This window comes from Neopelma chrysocephalum, unplaced genomic scaffold (assembly GCF_003984885.1).
Source record: "Neopelma chrysocephalum unplaced genomic scaffold, ASM398488v2 Primary Assembly neopelma1_60, whole genome shotgun sequence".
Lineage (NCBI taxonomy): Eukaryota > Metazoa > Chordata > Aves > Passeriformes > Pipridae > Neopelma > Neopelma chrysocephalum.
In genome coordinates, this window is record NW_020897715.1 from 15,121,939 (window position 1) to 15,145,667 (window position 23,729).

Here is a 23,729-nt window from a genome sequence, read left to right on the forward strand (position 1 = left end):
ATTGAGATGTCGGCAAATAACGGACAGACAACAGTAGAAGTAACATTTTTGGTTTAGTGTTTGCAATTTGTTTTACAGTTTATAATGAAATACTGTTAGAGATATTCTACATTCATATGTTTCAGGCAAAATACAATTTTAAAATCATAAGGCACTTTAAGACTTCCTAAAACAAATGCTCGTGATAAAAATTCAACAAGAGGGCTGGATGAGAACCCTTTCTATTCTTAGTGTTCTACCCTCAGGTCAGTAAATGATCAATTCTCTAGTCAGGCAGGCAAGTGAAATAATCAATAGAAAGGTTTCCAAGACAGAGTTACTGCTGTATTAGTGTGCATTCTGAAGCAGTCCATTTGAAGTGTCTTCAGTTGGGGAAGGAGGGCATGGTGTGAATAAGATGCATTAAAATAGTTCTTTGAACTGGGCAACAAAGATGCATTGCAAGGATTAAGTTTCATTACTTTCATTGGATTAAATTCCTTCCATTCATTATTGCCAACAAGAGTAAGGAACAAAAAGGAGCTGGTTCTCTCCTCCCTCCCCCCCGCTCCCATTATAATTCAACACAAGATTTCAAAGACTTAAAGTGACCAGGACAGAAGCCCATGAAAAACTACATCTGGCCACTTCAGAGTATGTTTAAATATTCATTACTGACTTCCTGAGGTCTCACCTCTTATTAAAGAAAGAGAAACATAAAAGAATTGGCAACTGTCTAAGTTGCTTCCAGTCAAATTGATATTTTGCTTCTTTTTAACATGACCCCACTGTTCACATCAAGTACCTGCATTCAGAAAGGCACCAGCAGCTCCGCTTGGCAGAGGATGGCAGGGCAGAGGATGAATGCCCTGGGCCCCATGGGGAAAGAGGAATGAACAACTTTGCTTCACACACTTGTGTCTCAGCTGAAGAACAGCTTCAAAAGCTGGACATGCTGGGCTGCTGTAGCAACAAGTGGACTGATACCAAAACACTGTCTGAAGACTTCACTTGGAGATGCAGCTGTAGGAACTGCAACCTCCTGAAAACCGACAGAAAGGGCTACAGCGCTGGCAAAACCACTGCCTGCTTCTCAGGGCCCCAGAGAAGGGAACAGGAGGAACTAGCCCCTACCATCCACCTGCATATTTTCAAGTTGTGAATACCTATGATATTGCCCAATATATTTTTGAGTCTTTTGGGGCTAACAATTGCTGAAAAACTTGACTCCCAGGGGCTCAGTGTGTTAGGTACTACAGCACACACCTGCATCCCTAGTCCTCTCAAATATACCTCTAAGGGAAAAAAGCCCAAACTTAACCAACCAACTAACCAATCATTTGTTTTTCCTCTAAGTCCTTGATTGTTTTAAATTCTGACTTACTTGAATTGCACTTTAAAGCCCAGCAGCAAAAAGAAAACTTGGTAGCTGTGTTCAGGAATATATATAAATTTTTAAGAGACAAGGTATTTTATTGAGTCTAAAAATGCATAGAGATATCAACTGCATAAGCTGTCTTTGACCTGGCTACAGTGAAGAAGCTGTGAAAAAAAATTAACCTAATAAACCATATAAAATTTGGGCAGAAAGGGGATGCCTGTTCAGTTCGGAAAGAAAATGCAGTTAAGGATCGAGCTACATTGGAACCAGCCACCACTGGTCTTAATTCACCACACACAGAGGTGCTACTGTGCAAACAGGAGCTGTGATGAAATCTAAATTTGTGAAGTGAAAAAATGCATGACTTCAAGGCAGTTGCTGCTAAAGAGAAGAAAGGGAGGTGGTACCTCATGGCCCTGAGCTCAAAAGATCTTGAGATCTCAACTTGTGTGGCTCATTTTCACTGGCAGGAGAGTCAAGCTCTAGATCACTCACTACTGTTATACCAGCAGGCAATTTAAAACTGTGGCTCTGGAATCAGCTTACTGTCCTTCAGCATTGGTGTGACTACGTTCATGTGGGACAGGAAGAAGCATCTGAAAGATGAGATGAACAAAACAGGCTACTCTCTGACTGCAGTTTAACAAACAGCATGCAGTTGGTTTCTCTCAAAATCTGTAGGTTTTTCTTCCCATGCAAACCTCACAGAATTTGCCAAAGTGACATCCAGTTGCTTGGTACATATGCCTTATTATGTCTTAAAAATATACCTTTAAAAATTATTTGGAAAGGCATAGGCACATGCATTAAGTTCCCTGCAGATCTGTGCAGGTGGGGAATCATATGTGCATGTGGGGACCAAGTTGCAGTGATTAACAATGGACAGCTAGATCATTTCTTTCAAATTCCAGTTCTTTACAAAGGAAACTGGGGAAATAAGGAGTGCTGTCAAGGAAATGCAAGGCAAGAAATTCAACCTGCACATGGAGACAGACTGGAACATAAAAAGTTTCACAGACCTTGTTCTTCAGGTCACATGAAAGGAAAAAATGTAGTCTAATTAAAAAAAATCACTAAAACTAGTTGTAAAGAGTAGAATTATCAAAGTGCTTTAATATATAAAGTGTCAAAGATAATTAAACAGGGCCATTAACACAGAGCTGCCATAAGATGTTCAAATAGGTACATGTGTTTTCTGAATATAGGAGGGGAGCACAGGTTTTTAATTTCCCCTGTAGGGCCAAAGTGGGTTAAGAGAAGTTTTTCTTGTTCATTTTGCTTAACATGATGTTTTTGCTCTGTTCATGCATTCAAAGGCACAGTTGGATTTGCTCTATCAGAAACTGCATCAAAAGGACTGTTTACCATGAAATATTAATAAAGGGGCAGCTCTCACTGAGCAAAACAAACAACAGCCTCATAAAGTAGATTTATAGATACCTCTCAATTAATAATATTAATTTTATAAGGAATTTCTTGATGCATAAAAATTGTGAGCTGTTTTCTGCAGCTTTCCTTTAAACATAGTTTAAGATAACTGAATGCGTTATTTGAACCATCCAACACACTGCCACAGCTATTAAACAAGAGCAAATGCAAACAAATAAATAAGGAAGACGTTTCAAAACCACCTCGTGCAAGATGCTCAGACAACGTGCCTTTGCCTCCCTACTGGCTTTTCCTCTCGTGTTCTGAATTAGAAAAAAAGATATTCTCCACAGCACTTCCCTTGGTACTTCCATTAAGCTGCTGTGTACCTTAGTCAGATGACCTAAAAGATGGAAAGTAACTCTACCAAGCACAGCAGAGCTAACTGCAGCAGGGGAAATGTGGCTGTTTATAAACAAAGACTGTCAATCAAGACCTTTCCTGCAATTCACAGATATAAAAGCAGATCTGCTCCAGGTAAGCTGAGACTCAAAAGTGCAACACAGAGCGCCACATCTGGTCCCTTGCACAGGCACATATGGCCACAAGTCTGAAGTAATACAAAGTCTCAGCAGAACAACTTCTCTGTTTTCTGAAGGCATCATAAAGACAGCAACACTCTAGGTGTAATGGGAAGAGGCAGGGGGAAGAAAAATAACAAGTACAGTTAGAATGAGACAGTAAGAGCAGCTTACTATAACAAGGGAGAAAAAGGGTGGCTCAGTTCTATGATGGCTATAACATCTATAACAGTACAGAGATGCTACACCTCTTGGCAAAGGAAGAGTAACCAGGGCTTGAAATAGTCCTGAACAAAACATTTCAACTTTCATTTTCAGTGGATGGGTGTAAAATCTGTAACTGAAATCAAAGGAGACAGAAAAGAATGAAACTGCTATATAAAACACTGGGGTCCATACATACTCACATGGCATCATTAGCCTGTTTCTGATTTACCACAGTGTTTAAGGATCTGGACAGTCTCCTTTGCTATGCAGGATGACCAAAGTCCAGTGAAGTTTCATGTATTAAAACCCTTCTGAATCCGCCAGTGAGAACAAATCCCCCTTCCCTGCCTGTCTGAGGGAGGGAGGGAGGGTGTCTCCCAGTCAGGAGACATTCCTAACAACCCCAGGCAACCTACAGGCAGTACGCTACCGAGTTAGATCTCCTAAGTAGCACTGCACCAAGCAAGTCTAGGCTTGCTAAGATGTTCTGCCCCTTGCATGGACTTGAGGACAATTTCTCATGAGCCCTTCAGGCCAGTGGCTCATGCTTCACTGTTCCATTACTGCTTTTCAAATCTATTTTCCTTCCTGTCTTCCCCTCTCGCTCCCCGTTATCCCAGAAGGACTTTTTGCATCCTGTGCGCAGCGACGCTGGCCTCATCCTCAGAGTCAGACTCACTCTGGGAAGTAGAGCTCTGGGAGGCAGAGCTGTAGGGAGAGGAGCACTCTGGGGAGCACAGGTAGTGCATCAGCGGGAGGCGATACTTCCCACAGAAGTCAACGAACTTGATTTGTCTGACGCAGCTGTCAAAGTAGACACCTGTAGGGGCAGAGGGAACAGGAAACACACGTGAGATCCCATGCCAAGAGACCTGTAAACTCTGCAAGGCTGGTGCATACGCCTCAAACAAGGATTTAATTGACACCGCACTGGACACAGGAGCACAAGGGATACTGAAGGAAGAGAAGGGACCAGGATACTTCTGGAAATGTAAAATTTCTGTAAAACTGTATTTGGTAGGTGATTTAGAACAGCACACTCTTCATATAAAGACACAGGGCAGTTACTTCCAAATAATGTGGCAATTTCTTCTAACCATTAGGGAGAAAACTCAGGCTGGGAATTTGGAAACTTCCTAAATGCCAAATGAATTCACGCACTCTATTTTCAAACTTGTAAAACCTCTTCTACCAGCTAATAAAAATGCATTCACAAACAGACCTTCACAGCTCTACTTTTCTTCTGCTTGAGTGAAGTCACCATGCTGAGCTTGGATGCTACTTTCCATGGCAACAGTCTTGCTGTAACACACAATTATGTTCTCTTCCTGTCAAAGCAAGTGATTTTAGACGCTGACATTTTCAGAAGTTTCCAGCAAGGTTTTAAGTCCTAGCTAGTCAGGAGCAAGCTTTTCTCCTGCAGCGCTAGAGCAACGCTGCAGTACTGTGCAAGTTCATAGGGCAAAGTGAAAAAACACAAAATCAATCCACTGTTATCCAAGCTGTGAAAAACTCTAAAAAAAGAAACTTTTCCTCCCAACATAGGTTTCAGCCCCTCTGTCTTTGCTTATGGAGCATGCTTTGATATTGTCCTGTAAGGAGATAAGATAACAGCCTGCATTATAACCGCAGGGTAGATACTAATTAATCATTTTTTTTTCCTTAATCTTCTAAAGGCTAAATGCACAGATCATTTACTCTGGATAAAGATTAAGCATTGAGCCAAATTAAGCCCAAGCATTCCAGGCTTTTTTATGAAGTCCTTTCCTTCCAAGAACTACATGCTGGTAGTCCCAAGCTAGAGCTAAACAAGTTGCTCCTGAAGATTGCTAAGCACTAGAGGCACTCTCCTTTTTTCAATCCAGAAATGATGCTTGCGAAAGTTCTCCTGTCCACTACTTACTCTGAATTATTTTAGGGCAGAGGGACTGGAAACTTCAGACCATAAAACCATAGTGGAGTGCTGGGATGAGCTACAAAGACTCTGACAGAAGTGCTGTCTTACATTCCCATGCAAATACAGTAAACCAGCACAACAACTTTGAACACTGTTCCTAAGTGAACAAGGCTGCTCAAAGACAAGTTTGCAGGAAACCTGGAGCCAGAATGTGGATGTAACAACACATCGAACCTGACAGAGCTACTAAAGTCATGGCAAGTCAGAGGGAAAGGAAATCCATCAGGTAAAAGCACAAAGCAGAGCTGTAAAGGTGAACTTACCCCCGCATTTGGGATTGGGACAGTTGCTGGCCAAGCTCAGATACCGGACAAGAGTCTCCGGGAGATCGCTGGGAGCATAGGGAACATTGCGAGTTTTGATTGTGCGTCCAGCAAGTTCCTGAAGGCTCGGGGGGTTGTAGGTCAGGTCACGGACAAACCGAACCACCAGCGGGTTCCCGCGCAAGCTCAGTTCTTCGAGGTGAACCAGGTTAAGGATCTCTCGAGGAAGGTAAGTCAGCAGGTTATTGTGAAGGCTAAGGGAACGCAGGGAATGCAGCCTAAGGATGGAGATGGAAACCCAGTCAAGATGCGCAAGCAAAATTGTTCCACAACTGCACTATGCAAACCTGATTACTCTCCCCTCTCCCACCAATTTCTTTTTCTTTGGCTTTTCTCCCCTTTATAACATAAATTCATGCTATAAGAGCTGCTGCTAATCCAGCAGTCACAATGCACTAGAAAACTTGGCTCAGCTCCAGAATACCTGTTAAAGAAACAGTCTTAAATATGCTGCTGTCCCTCTCGGTGTTCTCAAAACCCCCCCCAAAAGGCAGCACAGAACAAAAGTGTATAAACTGAGCGCTTTCAGGGGATACAACACTTCCTTGTACCCAGAGCATGCATCAAGAGCAGTTCCATGCAATACTCTGAATAAGTCACCTGCTTTCCCTCATGCATTAAAGATGATTGCTGGTAGGCAGCCAGCTCTGGAAAACCCCATGTTTTCATTGCTTGTGGCTGCACCACCTTGTGCTGTGATAGGACCAGATCCCAAAAGCTAAGCAGGGTCAGGCCGGGTTAGCATCGGCACAGGTGACAAGCAATTTTTTGGCTTTTGGAGGAAGCTTTTCCTTCTCAAGAAGCACAGAACAATACTTTAGCATAGCATCCAGGGATGCTCCCAAACCAGTCCAAGTTATAAGATAACTGGACATTTTCCATGAAGAATAATCCCACTACACCATCAAATTCCAACTCAGAAAATTTCATGTTGCCATTCAATTGCTTTTGGGGTTACAGCTACACCTCTCATCTTCACTTTCTATCTCAGACTACCCATACAGAGCTGCAGTGTCCTCTTTTCCCCATTACAAACAGATAAAGCAGGAACTTAGCCCCTAGAACTGTGCCGTAGGATTTAACAAACACTAAAACATTTTGAGATTCTAGAGTAAGGAATTCCAAGGGAACACATGGGATGGTACAAGATAAAAGCACACACAAAACATATCAAGCATTCATCACTAAGAAAACAGTAGCATTCGTACTTCTTACAGTAGCAGTTTCTCTTTTCTTAGTTGCCCAGGTACTTCTTAGGGCCCACTATACAAATTTATTAATTCACTTCGAAGTGTAACCTTGGTGACAGTTTTTTTCCATAACCCTTTGATTGAGTTTTCCATATCATACATTCATGGTCTGCCTGCACTGCACCATGCCAAAGATCTTCTTGTTCAAGGCTAGTCACATTAACAAACTAAAGGACAAATAGGTCCTCCCAGGTGCTTTTATCCACACACGGAGAAGAAAAAGTTCAAAGAGTTAATTACTGCTGGTGGCTGATGACAGTAAATACTCACTGTGCCAGCTGAGGTGGAATGCTCTGGATCTTGTTGTCACACAGAACTAGATACTTTAGAGAAGGCAGTTTTGCTAATTCAGGTGGAATTGAAGTAATAAAATTCCCTCCAAGGTATAGAAACTCTAAACTGAAAAAGAGAAGAGAAAAAAGTCCATTATTTAATTAAAATAATTTCAAGTTTCCTTTAACACCCAAGTCTTCACATTTCCTGCATTTCATAAATAAAATTTACAGATGACTACATATGAGATAATTTGCTGAGAGAAAGAAAAAAAAGGCTGAGTTGCACATCAAAATTACAACAGAGCTGCTGTTTCACAATAGATAATGTTGAGATTTACCTCCAGACTCCTGCAGTCACCATTACATCTGCAGGTAGGCACCAGACAACTGCGTATTCCTACACCAATGCCATGTGCAAAGGTCCTACTCCTACTTCCAAGGAAGACCAACTTGCACACCCAGGGTCTGCAGCACCAACACAGATCCTGCTGCAGCCAGTGGGAGCTCTCAGTTTCAGCAGGATGAAGCAAGAGAGCAGTGTCTCCCTGAAAATCCCAGCCCTGCACAAGCACTGCACAAGCTCTTTATGGTATCATTTGACTCCTCAGTGACTAACTGGAACCTTTCAGCATTAATCAGAGGAAGCCAGTCCCCCTTTGATAGTTTGCAGATCAACGACACTACAGCTGCCACAGCACAGAGTGCACCTGAGTCACACAAGTACATGCATGCAATTTCTCAGATAGACTGGTTTCAGTATACTGAAGTCAAGAAGCCCAAAGCTACCAAAATCATTAGCTGGACTTAACTGCAGTTTGGGCCTAAATGAAAGAAAAGAATCATTAGATGTCCTGGGATGGGAAACTAGTTCCCTTCTGCCAGGCACTAGTTCCCTTCTGCCAGGTGGAGTAGCCAGTACTTGCTGTGGAAGAAGTAAATCTAAGAAGAAAAATTGGCAACCACTTCTCTTCAACATAATAGTTTCAAGTCCCCATTTCAAGGATTCAAATAGCTTTCCTTCCCTGTTCTCAGATCTTGTCTGGAAGAGGAGCAAAGGCAGGTTCAGTTTGGGTACTTCTTGCTAATCACAGTCCAGACATGACTTTTTCTCACGCTTGAAAAAGGTGGATCTCACAGTCCTGGTTCAGTATCTCCAGTACGCACTCAGGTTAACTACCTAACTACAACGTACATTAGCCTTCTCTGATCCACCAAGTATTCCTCACAGGTCAGGGAAAGTGAAGTCATCCAGGCTCCATCAGCCTTTCTTTAAGAACAGGTTATAACCTCCTTGGAATAGGAGACACCTTCATCTCACCCTAGCAACTGGACAGAAATGGATACAACTGGCACATAAACACATGAACAAAGCATCCAAGGGAGATGATGGTCAACCCAGAGAAGGTCTGAACCCTGCAACTGTGTGCCAGAGCATATGTGGAGCGCCAGAGAAGCTCCTCCCTGAGGCTTCCCCTGGAATGGAGCAGAACAGTACAAAGAGTCTATTTTGTGCAGTTCTTGCAGGAAACTTGAACCCCAAAGATCCAATAACAGCATCTGCCTGGGCTACAGAGGCCACTAATGCAGCACCAAGGTCCATCTGCCCAACAGCAAAGAAGAGAAGGACAGACTTCTGCAACACACTAGGAGATGCTCACAGAGCTTAACCTCCCCTGGATTCGCTTACCTTTGTGGAGTATGTCAAAGGCAAGGTAAATAACTTAAATTTGATGAAGTGGGTACAAAGCTAAGCCTTAAACTGAATTTGATAATATGAAAGCAAGTAACTACACTTGCTTCAGCTGAGAGACACATTTGTAGGTTACTCTGAACATGCAAGAAAGTACAGAGGGAAAAACCACCACTAATCCCCACTGCTCAAAAGTAGCCTCTCTTCTACACTGACAACCTGTAGGTGGAGTGGGTGTACGAGGAAGGCTGCTGTGCAGAGAGAGACCACGTCAAGGAGAGATTATTTTTAATTAACTTTTTATCCCCTAACAAAGCCCTGAGTTTTAACCAAAATTCCTCCTTCAACCTCTGTTGTTTCCCAAGGTGGATTTAGGCTGCTTGACTCTCATTAGGAACTTAACTCCTGACTATACAATTCTTAAGCATATTTTAACTCCATGCCATTGCTGGAGCCCACACCAAAATCTGTTGGACAAGGGAATTCCAGTAATGTGGATTTCAATATTTAAACAAGGTTTGGATGTGTACAAGTTTACACTTGCTACAAAAAGTGAATAATTAACTCTTCATCCTCTGTGTTTCAGGACACCAATGCCTGTAAAGCCACATGGCATAAAAACACTTACTACCAGGGAAGGAGAAGAGGGATGCAAATTATATAGTATAAATGTTTTGTTCAAGGCATAAAATGTGTAAGTTTCAAGAGCAGCTTACTGTACAAACTCGGTGTGCAAAAACACTGCCTACAAACTACTTACAACTTCAAATCCATTCTTTGTAAAGCCTGTGTAATGAGAATACTCTGTCATACCAGGTAGAATATAAAGCCCCAACATCAGAATACAAACTGTGTCTAACTAAAAATCCATAAATAAGACAACTCCTTCAGTGGCAACAAAGTGCTTCTTAAAAATCACTTTCTTTTTACCTATCTTCTGGATCACCTTTTTGAGGTCAGCAGACTAACAACTCACTGGGCCCAGTCTGGTGCAGTAAATTCAGAATTTCCACATCAACTTAAGATATTAATTAGATGGTCATTTATTAAGAAAACTGATGGAGATGGTTTTGAAAGTATAAAGAAACTTATTTAAAACATATGAAAGGTATTCTTATAGCTTCCACTGAAACACTGCTCAGTAGGCAAACCAAATCCAGAACTCCAGTCCCTCAAAATACTATTTGCCAGAAAGAAGGATCTAGCCTCGTCTTGGCTAAGCAAGGTGAAGAAATTAACAACAGCCACTTCTGCATCACGTTAAGTGTCAAGAATTGTCTGAGCAAAGCTAATCATGACACAGGAAAGGATTTTCAAGAGACACGACCCTTTCACAAAGAGCACTGACCACACCACTGTGGCCAAGGGTTGTTCCCAGCTCAGCTACTTCTGGCCTGATTTTCACATCATACTAAGCCTGTATCTAGAGGCCAAGGTGATGCTGGCTCTCCATCTGTCCTACTTGGGGCAGGGCAGTTTGCTGCTTGGTAAGACAAGCAAAAGCACTGCTGAGCTCTGCCCTCCTCAGACAAGATCCTGCAGCAAGGCAATCCACAGCATTTACCACTGTTTTTGCAGGACCACAGCAGAGACGGAACTGAGCTTAGTGAATACTTACCTAACTAACCTTTCACACTAAGACCTGGCTCTTCTGACAATCATTAATCTGCACAGTCACTTTGATCGATCAGCTAAGGTCTCGTGCACTGCTGTGTACACAGAGGGAGAGCTGGAATTTTTTCTGCACTTTCAAGAAGTTAGTCCCGAAACTTCAAAATGCCAGAGAGCAACAAGTCTTAAACGAACGTAAGCTCAGTTCCTATTTTTGAAGCTAGAATAAATGATGTACTTCCAACCTGACACAAAGGCTCTGGCTGAATGAGTTTCAAGAGGGTACAAACACTAACAAAATCAACTTCAACAAAAAACGAAAAAAAACCCAACAACCATTTGACAGAGTAACTAATGAGGGTTGACACTTTCTCTCCTGCCTTTTAGCAATGTTTACAAATACACTAATGAAAGGCCAAAGTCCCTTTCAGCCTCATACCCAGCAGCCCCCTGCTCAGCACAGCCAGTACTAATTGCTGCCAAGCAGCAGCCAACCTGCCGAGCCCATCATGTGTTGCTCCCTTCTAGCAGGGTATTTCACACCACCGGGCTGTAGTGTGGCAATGAAAATCCTTTTACATACTAGGAAAGGAGTGGAGAAACGCTCAAACAACTATGAATCAATTCAGGTAATGGCAGCAAAGTTTAACATGTCAAGAGACAGAAGTCTCTTGCTTGAGTATGTCCTTGATGTTTTTAGGTCATCATACACCAGAAATCAAATCAAAAAGCCCCAAAACATTCAGTAAACAAGAAGAGCCCTCTCTGAGCACTAGAGGTATTTTTGATGCCTTATCAACTACCACAGCACTCCCATAGTCATGTTTCAAGGGGAGAATGTCTTCTGCCATAGGAGATACTCAAATTTTCAATCCACCCTCTTTGCCCACAGATGCTTCTTTGAATAAAATCTAACAGCTGACATCAAAGAGATGCATCTAAGTAGGTAATCTAAAAAATAAAAAAACAAAAACGAAAAAAACCAACCAACCAACAATGGTGCCTGAAATAGCTCCAGGTCTTTTTAAGATAAACTTTTTAGCAAGAAATTTCCAGGGCAGTTTTGAGGCTCATGCAAGGGAGGAATTTCAAAGCAGCCCACAATACACTCCTGTTAACCCTGTTCTACGATTTGCTAATTCCTGAGAGAACTGCATAGCCTTTGCTGACACGCAAATTTAAGATCAAACGGTCGTCTGAAAACTATTTGCAAAACGTTTGAAGAGGGGAAGAAGAAGGGAGGCAGCAAGCAGATTTCCTAATGCTGCATCTTTATCAAAGCTCCACTTGCCCTTTTTCCCACACTGTAACAGCTGTTCTTTAAGCGTATGCTTGTCTAACATGCTTAATACTACCCACGAATGAAAGCAAATGCTCTGGTTTTCACTGCATCTAAGCCTTTACACAAAACTTGGATAAATCCAGTTAGGCCTTTGAGGTCTTTGATCCCAGCCCTCACACAACCAGGCTTTATTAGAGGAATACAAGCAAGAAGGAAAGGAACATACACGGCTCTTCTCCAAGCTCTTTCTGCCTGCTCCTGGTGCTCTACTGCACATGAGAGTCTTCACTATAAGAGTGCAACTGAACTTGAAAGTCACATCAGGAGATTCAAAGTATCCGCTGCGTTTCACTAAGCTCTTGAGAACTGTTCGCTTTACAGGACACTTGCAGGATATTTCCCTAAGTGTGTACACTCCTTGCACCCTTCAGCCAAAAGCCAAAATTGCAAGGTGAATTGCACTGAGCTGTCTTTTACCAGACTTGCCACAAAAATTTCGTCCAGAATGGGCACAAGTAGATGTCCATGTTTCTAGCTCATCAGCTCTAGTACACATTACCCCACAGCGCATCCCCAGCTGGATCAGCAGAGGAAGGATATGCAGAACCGATACAGCAGTGGGATCTTGACGCAGATCATGGCTCAAGAGCTGCTGAGGGCTGTGAATTGAGTCTGAGAGAGAGTGACTGACCATAGCATCTCCCACTGAAAACACAGGAAGGTCAGGAGGCAGAACTATAGGAAAGATAACAGCTACTAAGCTCATATTTTATCTGGCAGGAAACAGGAAAGCAATGCAAAGAGGGCTGCTCTCACATGTCTGGTGCATTCGCCACTCTAAATTCACAGCAACAGCCAACGCTCAGGTCTTGCACTGTACTGACAGGCATGGCTTCAACATGACTAAAAAAAGCTCTCAGCAGGGGCAACACCTACATTTATCACACGAGGCTGTTGCCAGTCACCCTAGATGCTTTCAGTGGAATTAGGATGAAAGAGCATTGCATTTTCCTAATGGAAAACACAAAACAAAGGCTATTCATCCCTGGTGCCAGCATGCTATGATCAGCATCATCCTGCTGCCATCACCAGAGCAGTCATGACCATACACTCGTGGAAGCCACATGAAGGAAGCTTCAAGCATATAGGTGGTCATACTACAACAGCCTAGGAGGTGACCGATAGTCAGGAACACAGCACTGACTTTCCATGCAGGATCTTGCACAGCACACAAAATATTTGTGTGGGCAAGAATGGGGCAGACAGGTGAAGCTGGAGGGACATGACAGCAGCAGGACTGATTTGGTTCTTATTACCAAGTTCATTAACTTGCCAAACCACCGGGAACATATGAGGGAAAGGTTTTTGCACAGAATGCCTGACCCAACCCCAGCTTGCTGTAAAGTGGTGGATTTACTATCTCCCCATGAATAGGAACACATGGCACACAGCTCCCATTCCAGGGCCTTTGCATGTGTAGTCACCAGCATGTTCATTCTCCTTCGGCTGATCAGACCCATCAGTTTTGTATTCTTTCAACTTCACCACATACACAGAGTCCTTACCTGCTACATGTCTGGTCTTCACTAGAACTGATGTGCTACCCCTTCAAAAACTACAACAGGAAACCATGGGGTGCAAAGACATGAGGTTTAGTTATCAAGAATATTTTTTTTAAGAAATCTCATCACAGGTCAGACATTCCCTGGAAACATTCAGAAGTATTTCTAGATCTCTGCAACTCCAGTCTGCTCTATAATCAGTGACTGGAGCAAATGGGGAGCTGCCAGGGTCACAGGAGGAGAACTACTGGCCTGAGGAACTCTGAGTAACAGCAGGAGGAATGTGTCTGGTCAAAGTGCTGCCTGCATTCCTCTGTGGTCTCAGAGACCACAAGATATAAGAAAAATTTCTTTCTATGGGAAGTTGCACATGGAAAAAGGCTCAAAGTCTTGGCTTGCCAGCAACAGCAAGATGGACATTTGCAACTTGAGCTGTGAGTTTAACAGAAGCCACAACACCAGTTCCCACCTCCAAGTTCCAGAGTTCAGAAACTTAACAGAGGTCTCCACGTTGCCCTGCCATAACAGCTGGCTCTGCTCTGTCCTTGCTCAGGCTCGTTTTACCCACTTTGACACCATGCACACTCACACTGAGGACACCTCTCTTGTCAGACGGCAGGAACAGGATCTGGCAGCAGTTTTACTCCAGAACATATTTAGTATGTTTTTGGCAAGGGCGTAAGGTCACTGGTTATCTGGTTCCCAATGAACAGATTCAGGATTCCCTCTAGAGGAACATTAGATTATAAAGTACTGTTTTCTCCCAGTGCTGGCAAACAGTGCAGCTCCCTTTTGTTACTTCAGCAGTCCCAGATACAGAAGTCACTGATGGCATAGTGGTAAAGAAGCTGACAATCCTGGTGGGGCACGGATTTGCTATCTTGAACTAAAGTTCAATTATATTATGTTGACATGTTAGCAGAAGTTCAATGAGTTAGCAGTGGTGACGTGGGCAGCAGACACGAGCTGGGTCTAGTCTGACTTTTCCACCTGACACATCACTTTGTAACGATAAATGGACAGTTCAATAGCCCTGTCCGAATTTGCCCTCTCAGAACTGTCATTCTGGGGGTTTGAGCACGACCAGCCCAAGAAAAGCTGCAGGACAGGACAAACAGGAGCCCTGTCTCAGGGCAGGTCAGAGGAACAAAGCAGAGTAACCATGCAGCAGCAGTCTGACAGCGGAAGCACAGCTCTGAGCCCACTGGGGCACCATGTGTCGTGCTACACACCCTGGTACCTTCCTGGGGACAGCAACATAAGGAAAAACAGGACTGAGGTTTGCTTTCTTGGGGGGAAAAAAGAAAAGGGAGAGAGAAAAACCACAACCACAGACTGAGACCACGTGAACAGCATCAGGGAGCCTCTGCCTCAAAGGTGGGTGCAACAGTGAGATCCCAAACATATCCTGGATACTACCAGACGTGCTATTGAGACAATGTGCATCATTTCCTTCTTTATCCCTGAAGCAACTGCTCTTGGACAGAGAAGAAGTTGAACTTCCACCTCCTTGTGACAGCCCCAACCCAAGGTATATCCCAACTCCGCCAAGAAGGATATGGGCATTCTCTATCCCTCAAAATGCCTCATAGCATCACTCAACCCAGACAGTTTAGCCCAGAATTGTTCCAGATCCTCAACAAGTATGCTATGCCACCTGGACAAAAGCTGCATACCCAACTGTATTATACTGCAGCAGGCAAAACCATTTCCCAACAGCACTGAAGCAGTTCTGGTACCTCTCACCTAGGCCCATGGGAGACATCACTCCACAAAGAACATCCTATGCTTCCACTGGGTGCAGCTCTGCCGAGCCGTGAAAGTGAATCCAGCTATTCAGGGTCAAGGTTGCTGGAATTTGCATAAGAGAGGCTGCCTCTGACAAGTCCCTTGGCAAAGAGCTGGAGCAAACAAAGTTCAGATCCAAAGTCTCAGCACAGGGCCACACAGAGGCCAGTCTGAGGCTTGAGAATCCAGCAGAATGCACTGAGGTGCCTGTGTGTAACACTTAAGTCACAGCACAGACTCTTGCCCAGAAGGACAGCAGGCTTCAGAAGTACTCAGCCCAGGTCAATGCAGGCAGCCAATACCCAATGTCACCTATGGCCTGTTCCCATCCCACCAGCGTTCCTAACTGCTATGATTCAGCGACAGGTTTTTATATCACCAGCCTATGGTGGCTGGATACAGCCCCTGAGCCAGATGTACCACTGCATCTGAGCACAGCCGAGGGCTCCACCCTTTGGGTCTTTCAGATCTACAAAAGTCGATGGGTTGAGAGAACAAAACCCCACTCATGATGGCAAGCCCCTCCCTCCCCAGATGAGACTGCAGCTGTATCAGCAGAAGGGCCCTATTGTTTGCATGAGCCACAAACACATCTTTATTCTCCTGGGCAGCCCATCGTGCAGCTGTGAGCTGCATGAGCCCAGGAAGTTCATCTCTCTGTCACCTAGAGATCTGCATCAGAGCAAAGCCACAGAGCCTTCCACATGCCAACACACACCAACCATGCTGTCACTGGGTGAACCTCCCCTTCACCAGGGCAGCCCAGGGACGGGGCAAGCCTGAAAGAGTTGCCCAGTTTGCAAGTGCTGAAGGCCCATCATCACCTGAAGAATACAAAGAAAACACAGGATCGGTCACGTTGGAAAGGACCACAGAGGGTCATCTAGTCCAACCACCCTGCTCAAGCAGGGTCATCCTAGAGCACATGGCACAGGATTGCATCCAGAGGGTTCTCAAATATCTCTAGTGAAGGAGACTCCACAACCTCTCTGGGCAATCTGTTCCAGTGCTCGATCACCTGCACGGTAATGGCTGAACTCATGTTCAGGAGGAACTTCCTGTGCATCAGTTTCTGCCTGTTGCCTCTTGTCCCATTGCTTGGCACCACCGAGAAGAGCCTGGCTCTGTCATCTTGGCACCTCCCTTCAGATACTCATAGACACTGATGAGGTAAAGAACGTGTTGGAGTTCTGGCAACTCAACCTGCCGAAGGGGAACAGACACGCTCGCGGCAGCAGTGCTTTGAGACACCTGGGGCCGGGCAGGGCTGACCCCCGAGGGGGTGCGTGGCACGGGGAGCGCTGCCCCACTGCGCGGCCGGAAAATCCGGCCGGGTTTGCCGGGGCCTTCCCTGTTCCCGCGGGGGCCCGTCCCTCACCTGCGGAGCTCCTGGATGTCGGGCGGGATGCTGTGGAGCCGGTTGCCGCCGAGGCTGAGGCTGCGCAGCCCTTGGAGCCGCAGCAGCGCGGGCGGCACGTCGGCGAAGCGGTTCCCGCTCAGGTTGAGGACGCGCAGGGAGCGGGCGAGCGGCGCCTGCCCCAGCCCCTTGGGCAGCGACCCGGGCCCGCCCAGCCGGTTGTTCTTGGCCAGCAACGTGTGCAGGCACGGCAGGGACAGCAGCTCCGCGCCCATCTCTGCCAGCCCCGTCCCGCTCACGTCCAGCACCTCCAGCGCCGGGAACCACTGCGACAGCCCGGCGGGCAGCGGGCCCGACAGCCGCCGCGGCGAAAGCACCAGCTGCCGCGCCTCCGCGCTGCGCCGCGCCGACAGTTCGGCCGCCAGTGCCAGCTCCGGCTCCACCTCGGGCTCGTCCGGGCCGCGCCGCGGGAGCTCCAGCTCCGGGCCGTCCTCGTCCGCCGCCGCCGCCGCCGCCGCCATCCCGCCCGCACTGACCAACAGCCCCGGCGTCACCCGGGGGCTTCCGAGCCTCGCCTGGCCCCGCCCCAGACCGCCCCGGAACCTGGATGGCCCCGTCGGCCCCGCGCGGCCCTACAGCGTCATGCTCGATCCCGGGCGCGCCGCCCGCCGAGACGACAGCTGCCCCAGCTGGCGGAGGGGAGCGAGCGCTCCTATGCAGGTTGCGGGGCGCCCGCGGGTGGGCGGCAGAGGGAGCGGGAGCCCTTCGGCGGCCCCGGAACGAGCGCAGGGGGGCGGTGCGGAGGAGGACGGTGGGTGCGGCAGCGCCCCGGCACCGCTGCTCGCCTCCGGGCACCGCCACAGCTGAGGGAGAACCGCTGGGTGCCCGCGGCGGGACTGGAACTTCCGCCTGCTCCCTGCAAAGTGTTTTACACCAGGCTCGCAGGAGCCAGAACACCAGAGCTCCGAGCCCCTGTTACTGAAAAATAAAACCCCTAACTTTCCCCCCGCCCCTTTGGTTCACCCCTCAGAGCCCGAAGGAGAGGTACTGCCTGGCCCCGAGTGCCGCGAGGGCTCTCCCTTGTGGCTGGCCCAGCATCCCTGCCCAGCCGGTGTCTTGTCCGAAGGCTGATTTGCTTTTATCCTGCCCATGCCAGGGGAGGTTGGAACTGGTGATCTTTAAGGTCCCTTCCAATCCAAACCGTTCTATGATTCTATGAACTGCTGCTGGCAGAGCACCGAATGGCCTCCCAGAAGTACCTCAGTGCATGTCCCTGCCTGGGTGTGAAAAAACAGATTTAATCTCCTCTGGACACTAGTTACCAGCAGTGTAATCAGTAATCATAGGAAGAAGCAGCAGCAATGTGTGACGACAACGAGAAGATTCACAGCCCAAGGGAACTTTTGCCCTTAAAAAGTCCAGCCTTAAGAAACAGACTTGCTTCCTTGTGATGCATAAGGGAGCCAAAAAGAAGGGAGTGACAACCTCCTACCTGCTCAAAACACTTCATATCCACAAAAGTCTCTATCATCTTAGACTGGAAAAAACAGAAACAAATCAGTTTGCTTGCACTAGCCAAGAGTTTAAAACAGCATATGAAGTAGCAACAATGATGAGTTCAAAGGTGTCCAGAACACTGGACGAAACCCATGGTCCACTTGTCCTTGCTTTGGTGCTCCTATGAATTCTGGATTTTACCACAAATATTTTGATGTGACAGCTCCTGTTCCCAAGAGCAAGAAGTTGTCAGGGCTGTGCCCAGCCTTCAAAAAAGTATGCCACAGCGGGTGGGAATGAACAGGTCACCTTCCACTGGACTTGTTTCATTTGTTTTCCAGTACTCTATGGAGTCACAGATGTAAGCCCTGATGGGAACCCAGAGATAGCTGTAGAACAGACACTGTACTGATATGTTACTTCTTTTCAACATAATTTTTCCCACTCTACAAAGGTTGTTCTGTTTCAGCTGGATCAGGATAATTTTATGAGAGTTTATGTAAGCACAAGAGTAAGGTCATCTGGATTTTATTCTTGTCTTCTGTAGTGCTTTAAGCCTAGTTCTCCCAAAGGTGTGTCCTGTGAACTGGTTCCGGAATCGAGTTTTATTATAGATCAGTTTCCTCCCATCTTCAGAACTAAAGTTAATAAATACCTTACAAATGCAGTTCAGGGTCTTGATCAACCACTTAAATAGCCTGTTTCTCAGCTTGAAGCTTAACAGTGCTGGAGAATTGTGAAGTGATTAAGTATATGTAGCTACAGTGCAGCAACTTAATACTCAGATGTGCTTAACTCCATAAACAGGTCAGTTTTTCCCAGGCCTCTACTAGCAGTGGGCAAAGGAGTTTTTGCTTTTTCTCTCTCCCACCTCAAAATCATTTTCCTTCAGTAAGTATGCATGATGCACAGGGCAAAGTATTTATAGTGCCACCTAGCTAAGTTTGTGGCTGACGCTTCCGTTCATTCCTTCTTAAAATCCTGGGAAATTCTGGCAGGAGAAATTAAAGTAATGAGGCAGTCCCACTTTGCAGTTGAGCAGTGAATGGGTAAGGAGTGCCACAGAAAAGACTGCAAGCGCAGCAGCTGGTACATCCTAAAGAGGCCATTTGATGTGAAAAGTAACATGGTGAGGCAATGTTTGTGGGTTGTTTTTTTTTTTTTAACAGTTTTGGAAGGAGCACACCAAGGGAAAAAAAGTAAGGCATTTTTCTCTTCTGTTGGACCAACATTTGCACAGAAGTGCTTACAGTAGTGCCATCACAGCTATGGTGGAGATGGTGGAGACATCATCCTCCTGTTACACACCACCATTAAAGGCTTTTTCATCATTCAGTTCAGCAAAGGTGACATTAGCCTTTCAGCCCTGTGTTCATAAGGTCATATTAGAAACAGAAGGTCTATTCCTGATAGCTGTTACTCCAGTATCTTCTTAAAACCCATACAGGGAGGAAGTCTTTGTAATATCAAGGAAGCATCTTCCGGTTATTTGCCATCCTTTTACATTCAAAAGCATTCCCTGATGTGTCCTCTGGATCTGCCTTAAGTACCACAACTGAAAGTAGTGTCCCACAGCCAGATGGGCACATTCATCTTGGCAGCAGTCTCCACCTGAAGACATTTAGATCTTTCCTTCTTAACTGTCCCTATGGCTTTTGATCTGTCCTTGCAGGTCACATTTTCAAGGCCTTTAGTTATTATTTTTACTTGCCTATGGGTTCTTTCCACCTGATTCCGCAGCTATAAGAGAGAGACAGTCATGTTTCACATTTGTCAAGCACACTGAGATTTGTGTATGAATGTGCAGACTATTTTTTTAAGACGAAAATGAAGTCATGTGGCTTATGAGAAATAAACCAAACACGTATTACTTTTTAAATTTTGTTTCATTTATTTGGCAGTAATATCCAAACCCCCCTGCTTCAAAAAAATTACAAAATCAAGTAAAATAAGTGCACTAAGGAAACCTACAGAATACTGATAAATTTCACACACGTACAGGAGGGACTATAGAGGGAGGAGTGGGACTTTCTTGTTGATTGCTTAAATTTGGCTTTTTGGAAAAAAAAATGCCTTCCCTGCCCCTTGTAGTCTGTACAGCAGTTGTCCCAGAGGGCAATGGCTGAAGTTCAGCACTTCCTTCCCCAGCAGCCACGTCACCCTGCAGGAGTTAGCGACCGACCAGCCTGCAGCAAGGTATAGTCTGGGCATGGCTCAGTCTGGGCTGCCCTTCCCCTGTGTGCAGGGAGGGGAGATGTTTCAGTCCCCTTTGGGAACTGTAGCCCTTAGAATGGACATCACTTTCCAGAGCTGCACATCCCTTTGGGGGCACGAGAAGGAGGGAAAGACTCCACAGGCGGCAGCCCTTTCCATGGAGGCATAACTGCTGCACTCCCACCCTGCGGCCCCAGGCCACCCTAGGGTCTGTTGTATGGCTTCTCAGAGAGCTCAGCTTGCCTTCCTGGAGTCTGCAGCCCATCCCTCCACCTTCAGTGCAAGAGCAAGCTCTGTAAACCTCAACCACCAGCACACGTCTCTCCTTCTACGGCCAGAAGCCACCCTTGTTTAAACTGCACATCCACAGCAGACAGGAAGGGGACTAGAGAACAAATCACATTGTGCAGCCTACAGAAGCCCTTAAGCTGTGGATTCGCCTTCCCTTCCTGTGCATGCTCTGGTTCTTACGGCTGGAAATATTCCTGACTGAACAAGATGTTATCACCATCCACGGAAAGCCCTTAAGGCAAGCTGTTGTGTTTTCTCTAAGGCACTTTAATGATACAAGCTGGAAGGAAGTGAGCTGGGAGGCACTAACTTTTACAGCAGGGTCGGAATAAGGCAAAACATTTATTAACAATATTCCTGTGACTCCAGATCCAGCACATGAAGCCCTTTCACTCATACTCTTGGGAAGGAGCAAGGCTATGACTAATGGGTGCTCCTATTTCACCAAGCACTTCTTCCAGTGCCACCAGAACACAAAGAGTGATTTCATCCCAGTGTAGCATTGCCCACATTACCCTCACTTCCTATGGACTCATTCCCCTCTCCTGCACAGGTGACAGATAAAAGGCAAATCCAGGCCCTCATGTGAAAAAACCCCCAGTTTCCTTCTGTATTTATGATGCCAGAAACTCCATAGCAGGGTACATTATGGTTCACACCGGAGAAGTGGCACTATGCCAAAGTCAATGGAAGTCCTCTGGGTTCACATCAGGAAAAGAGCTCAAAGACCAGACAGCCTTTAACACATCTGGCTCACGGGAAAGAGCACAGAAGGGACCAAGCTTTCTTCTTTTCCTATACTTTTAGGTACCGGCTCATTCTTTCTCTCCAAGGAAAGCACTGTGCAAAAAGGAGAAGGTTGGGACAAAAGTCCTGCTGCTCTTCACTCAGGCAGGACATGGTTTTGCAGATGCAAGTGGAGTTCTGTTGGAGTAAGCACCAGGGACTGCAAGTCACCCAGCAACAACTGCTGAAGTTGCTCACAAACAGAAGGATGGAAGTCACAAGCAGTCATCTCAGGGTACATCCAACTGCTTGGGAAGCACAGCAGGGGCATGAAGGGAATGTGGATGTTCGGGTATGTACGAACTACATTTGACAATGGAAAAATCAGCCAGGCTTGAGGCTACGGAGGTGACCATCAACAAAACACCATTTCATTTATATCTAGGACCAATGCTCCGAGAAATGGGTCAGATGACACTAACCCATGAAGGGATGTGAGAGTGGTCAAAGATGGTGTGATCAATGACACTGTGAAATGCGTCAGTAATGAAGCTTCCAGCCCTGACTCCAAACTCATACCTGGAAGCAAAGAATAATGCTGCTGCCTCACCCCAGAGGAAGATGAAAAGCCCCAGATGATGGCTGACAGCACAACTAAGCAGTTTTCTAAGTAATTAAGCCTTTTAAGATACTCTACGGATGGGATTGCCTGGTTCCTCTGTCTCTAGCCTGTTTGCAATTCCCTCTGGGCAACTTAGAGAGGCATGAGCAGACTTTGAGCACATGGTCAATGCTAGCTAAGGGAGTGAGAGCTAGAGAGCTGCAGTGTCCATCCATGTCTGGGGAAACTAATTACATCCAGCTCTGTCTCTTCTTCCCATGAGGGACATTGCTATCCCCAGTTGGGGAATACCCTGTAGTGCAAGGCTCACAGGTTGCTCGTGGTGTTTGTGGCGGCTGAGTGCAGTGCGATACAAACTGTGCATGGGCGTTACAGCACTGTCAATGACAAAAACCCACACGCTGGGTTTTCTTGAAACATCTAGAGCTACAAAACATACAAAAGCAGAATTACTACCATAGGAAACAAAATCATAAAAAACCCAAAACAAAACAAAAAGGGGGAGTCAGCATGTCAATGTGATAAGAAAAAATTAAGATAGCACCTCTAAGGAGGGGGCAGGGAGAGCAAGAGTGAGATGAGGTCAAAAGGAACCATATTGTGTTGGAGCCCACGATGTACTGGAGGAGCTGCTGGGGACAGTCTGGTGGAAAGCAAGGAGGAATGTGCTGGACTCATGCCAGCAGCATGGCACCATGACTCCCAGGCGTCACATCAGCCTGAGCAGCTTTGAGGAGCTTGAACCAAAGGGTAAGATCCTTGGCTGATGATGCCCTGCAGGACATGTGCTCAGCCACAGAACTGCCAGGCCTGTATTTCTGCAGCCAAGGCTGGTGCCGACAATGGTATTGATTGAAGGCCCCTTTTTCTGTCCAGCACTGACCTCCGTCCTTTCCCCAGATGCAGGGGAACAAGAAATCCCTGTTAGTTCTTGGAGGGAGCAGCTGTCTGCTCTGGGGAAGGGTCACAGAAGCTGCTGTGAGTCCCTCCCAGCCTTCCAAGGTCCCAGCAATGAAGCTCCCTGAACAGGTGGGCTCTGCTCCCCTTTCCTGGCCCCATTCTCTGTGTATTACAAAACAAATAACCCATCGCTATACATGTAAATATCTGTGACTGGGCAACTGTAGTAGACACTTGTGCATACTGAGATCAGCAGTGGAGGACAGGGTGTCAGGATGGGCCCATCCTCCTGGGCTCCTCCGGTATGGAGGCCCCTTACATCTCCTTGGTGCTCATTCTCTTGGTCTTCTCAGCCGTCTCCTAGAGAAAGAGAGCACAGAAGTGAAGCTCTGCACTGACACAGGAACTGGTAGTGCTCTGAAACCTTTGGTCCATCCACAGGCAATGCCAACACTGGCTCATACCTCAAAGCCCTGCACCTGTATTTCTCCACACAGGCAAGAGATCCCCCTTTACTGTGCTCTCCCTTCTACCAGAAGTCTCCAAGTGACAGACGCAGAGGGAACTCCTCTAGTAAGGTGTGACTTAGTGCAAACAGACCTTCCCAGTCTCATGCTAACCTGGTGCTTCTGCAGTTCCTGAATGTATCTAGCCACCTCCTCCTCAGTCAGATCTTGATCAGGTCGGTGTCTCTGAGCAGGGCCCTTCTCATTCCTCCCTGCAAACAGAAACGGAATTTATTATCATAAATAGCAAATGTAAATTTCAGAGGCTGAACCAGGTAAAACCAAAAGAGGCAGGTCTGCCTCAAGTCCCTCAAGTTTAGGAAGGCTTTGCTGGAGGAAGGTTTGGGTTGGCTTCTTAGAAA

At 46.2% G+C, this 23,729-nt stretch overlaps 2 protein-coding genes and 1 long non-coding RNA gene across 3 annotated transcripts in view; all 3 read right to left on the minus strand.

The window, feature by feature from the left end:
* Positions 1–36: 36 nt before the first annotated feature.
* LRRC58 (leucine rich repeat containing 58) lies at positions 37–17,132 on the minus strand. Its single transcript, XM_027681562.1, has 4 exons — positions 16,633–17,132; positions 7,317–7,445; positions 5,737–6,014; positions 37–4,336 (listed from the first exon to the last, which is right to left on the minus strand). Exons 1-4 carry the CDS (start codon positions 17,130–17,132, stop codon positions 4,128–4,130), a joined length of 1,116 nt encoding a protein of 371 aa, XP_027537363.1. The 3' UTR covers positions 37–4,127.
* Positions 8,512–16,205, minus strand: LOC113966477. The gene is made up of 3 exons (XR_003533840.1): positions 16,099–16,205; positions 13,457–13,464; positions 8,512–8,522 (listed from the first exon to the last, which is right to left on the minus strand). It is a non-coding gene; the product is annotated as an uncharacterized LOC113966477 (long non-coding RNA).
* Positions 17,133–19,975: 2,843 nt separating the features above from the next.
* The window catches only part of FSTL1 (follistatin like 1), a 53,213-nt gene continuing 49,459 nt past the window's right edge, over positions 19,976–23,729 (minus strand). The window contains exons 10-11 of the mRNA XM_027681245.1: positions 23,482–23,579; positions 19,976–23,221 (exon numbers count right to left, since the gene is read on the minus strand). Of these exons, the coding sequence (XP_027537046.1) occupies positions 23,177–23,221; positions 23,482–23,579 (143 nt within the window). The 3' untranslated portion in view covers positions 19,976–23,176. The remainder of the gene's footprint in view (positions 23,222–23,481; positions 23,580–23,729) is intronic.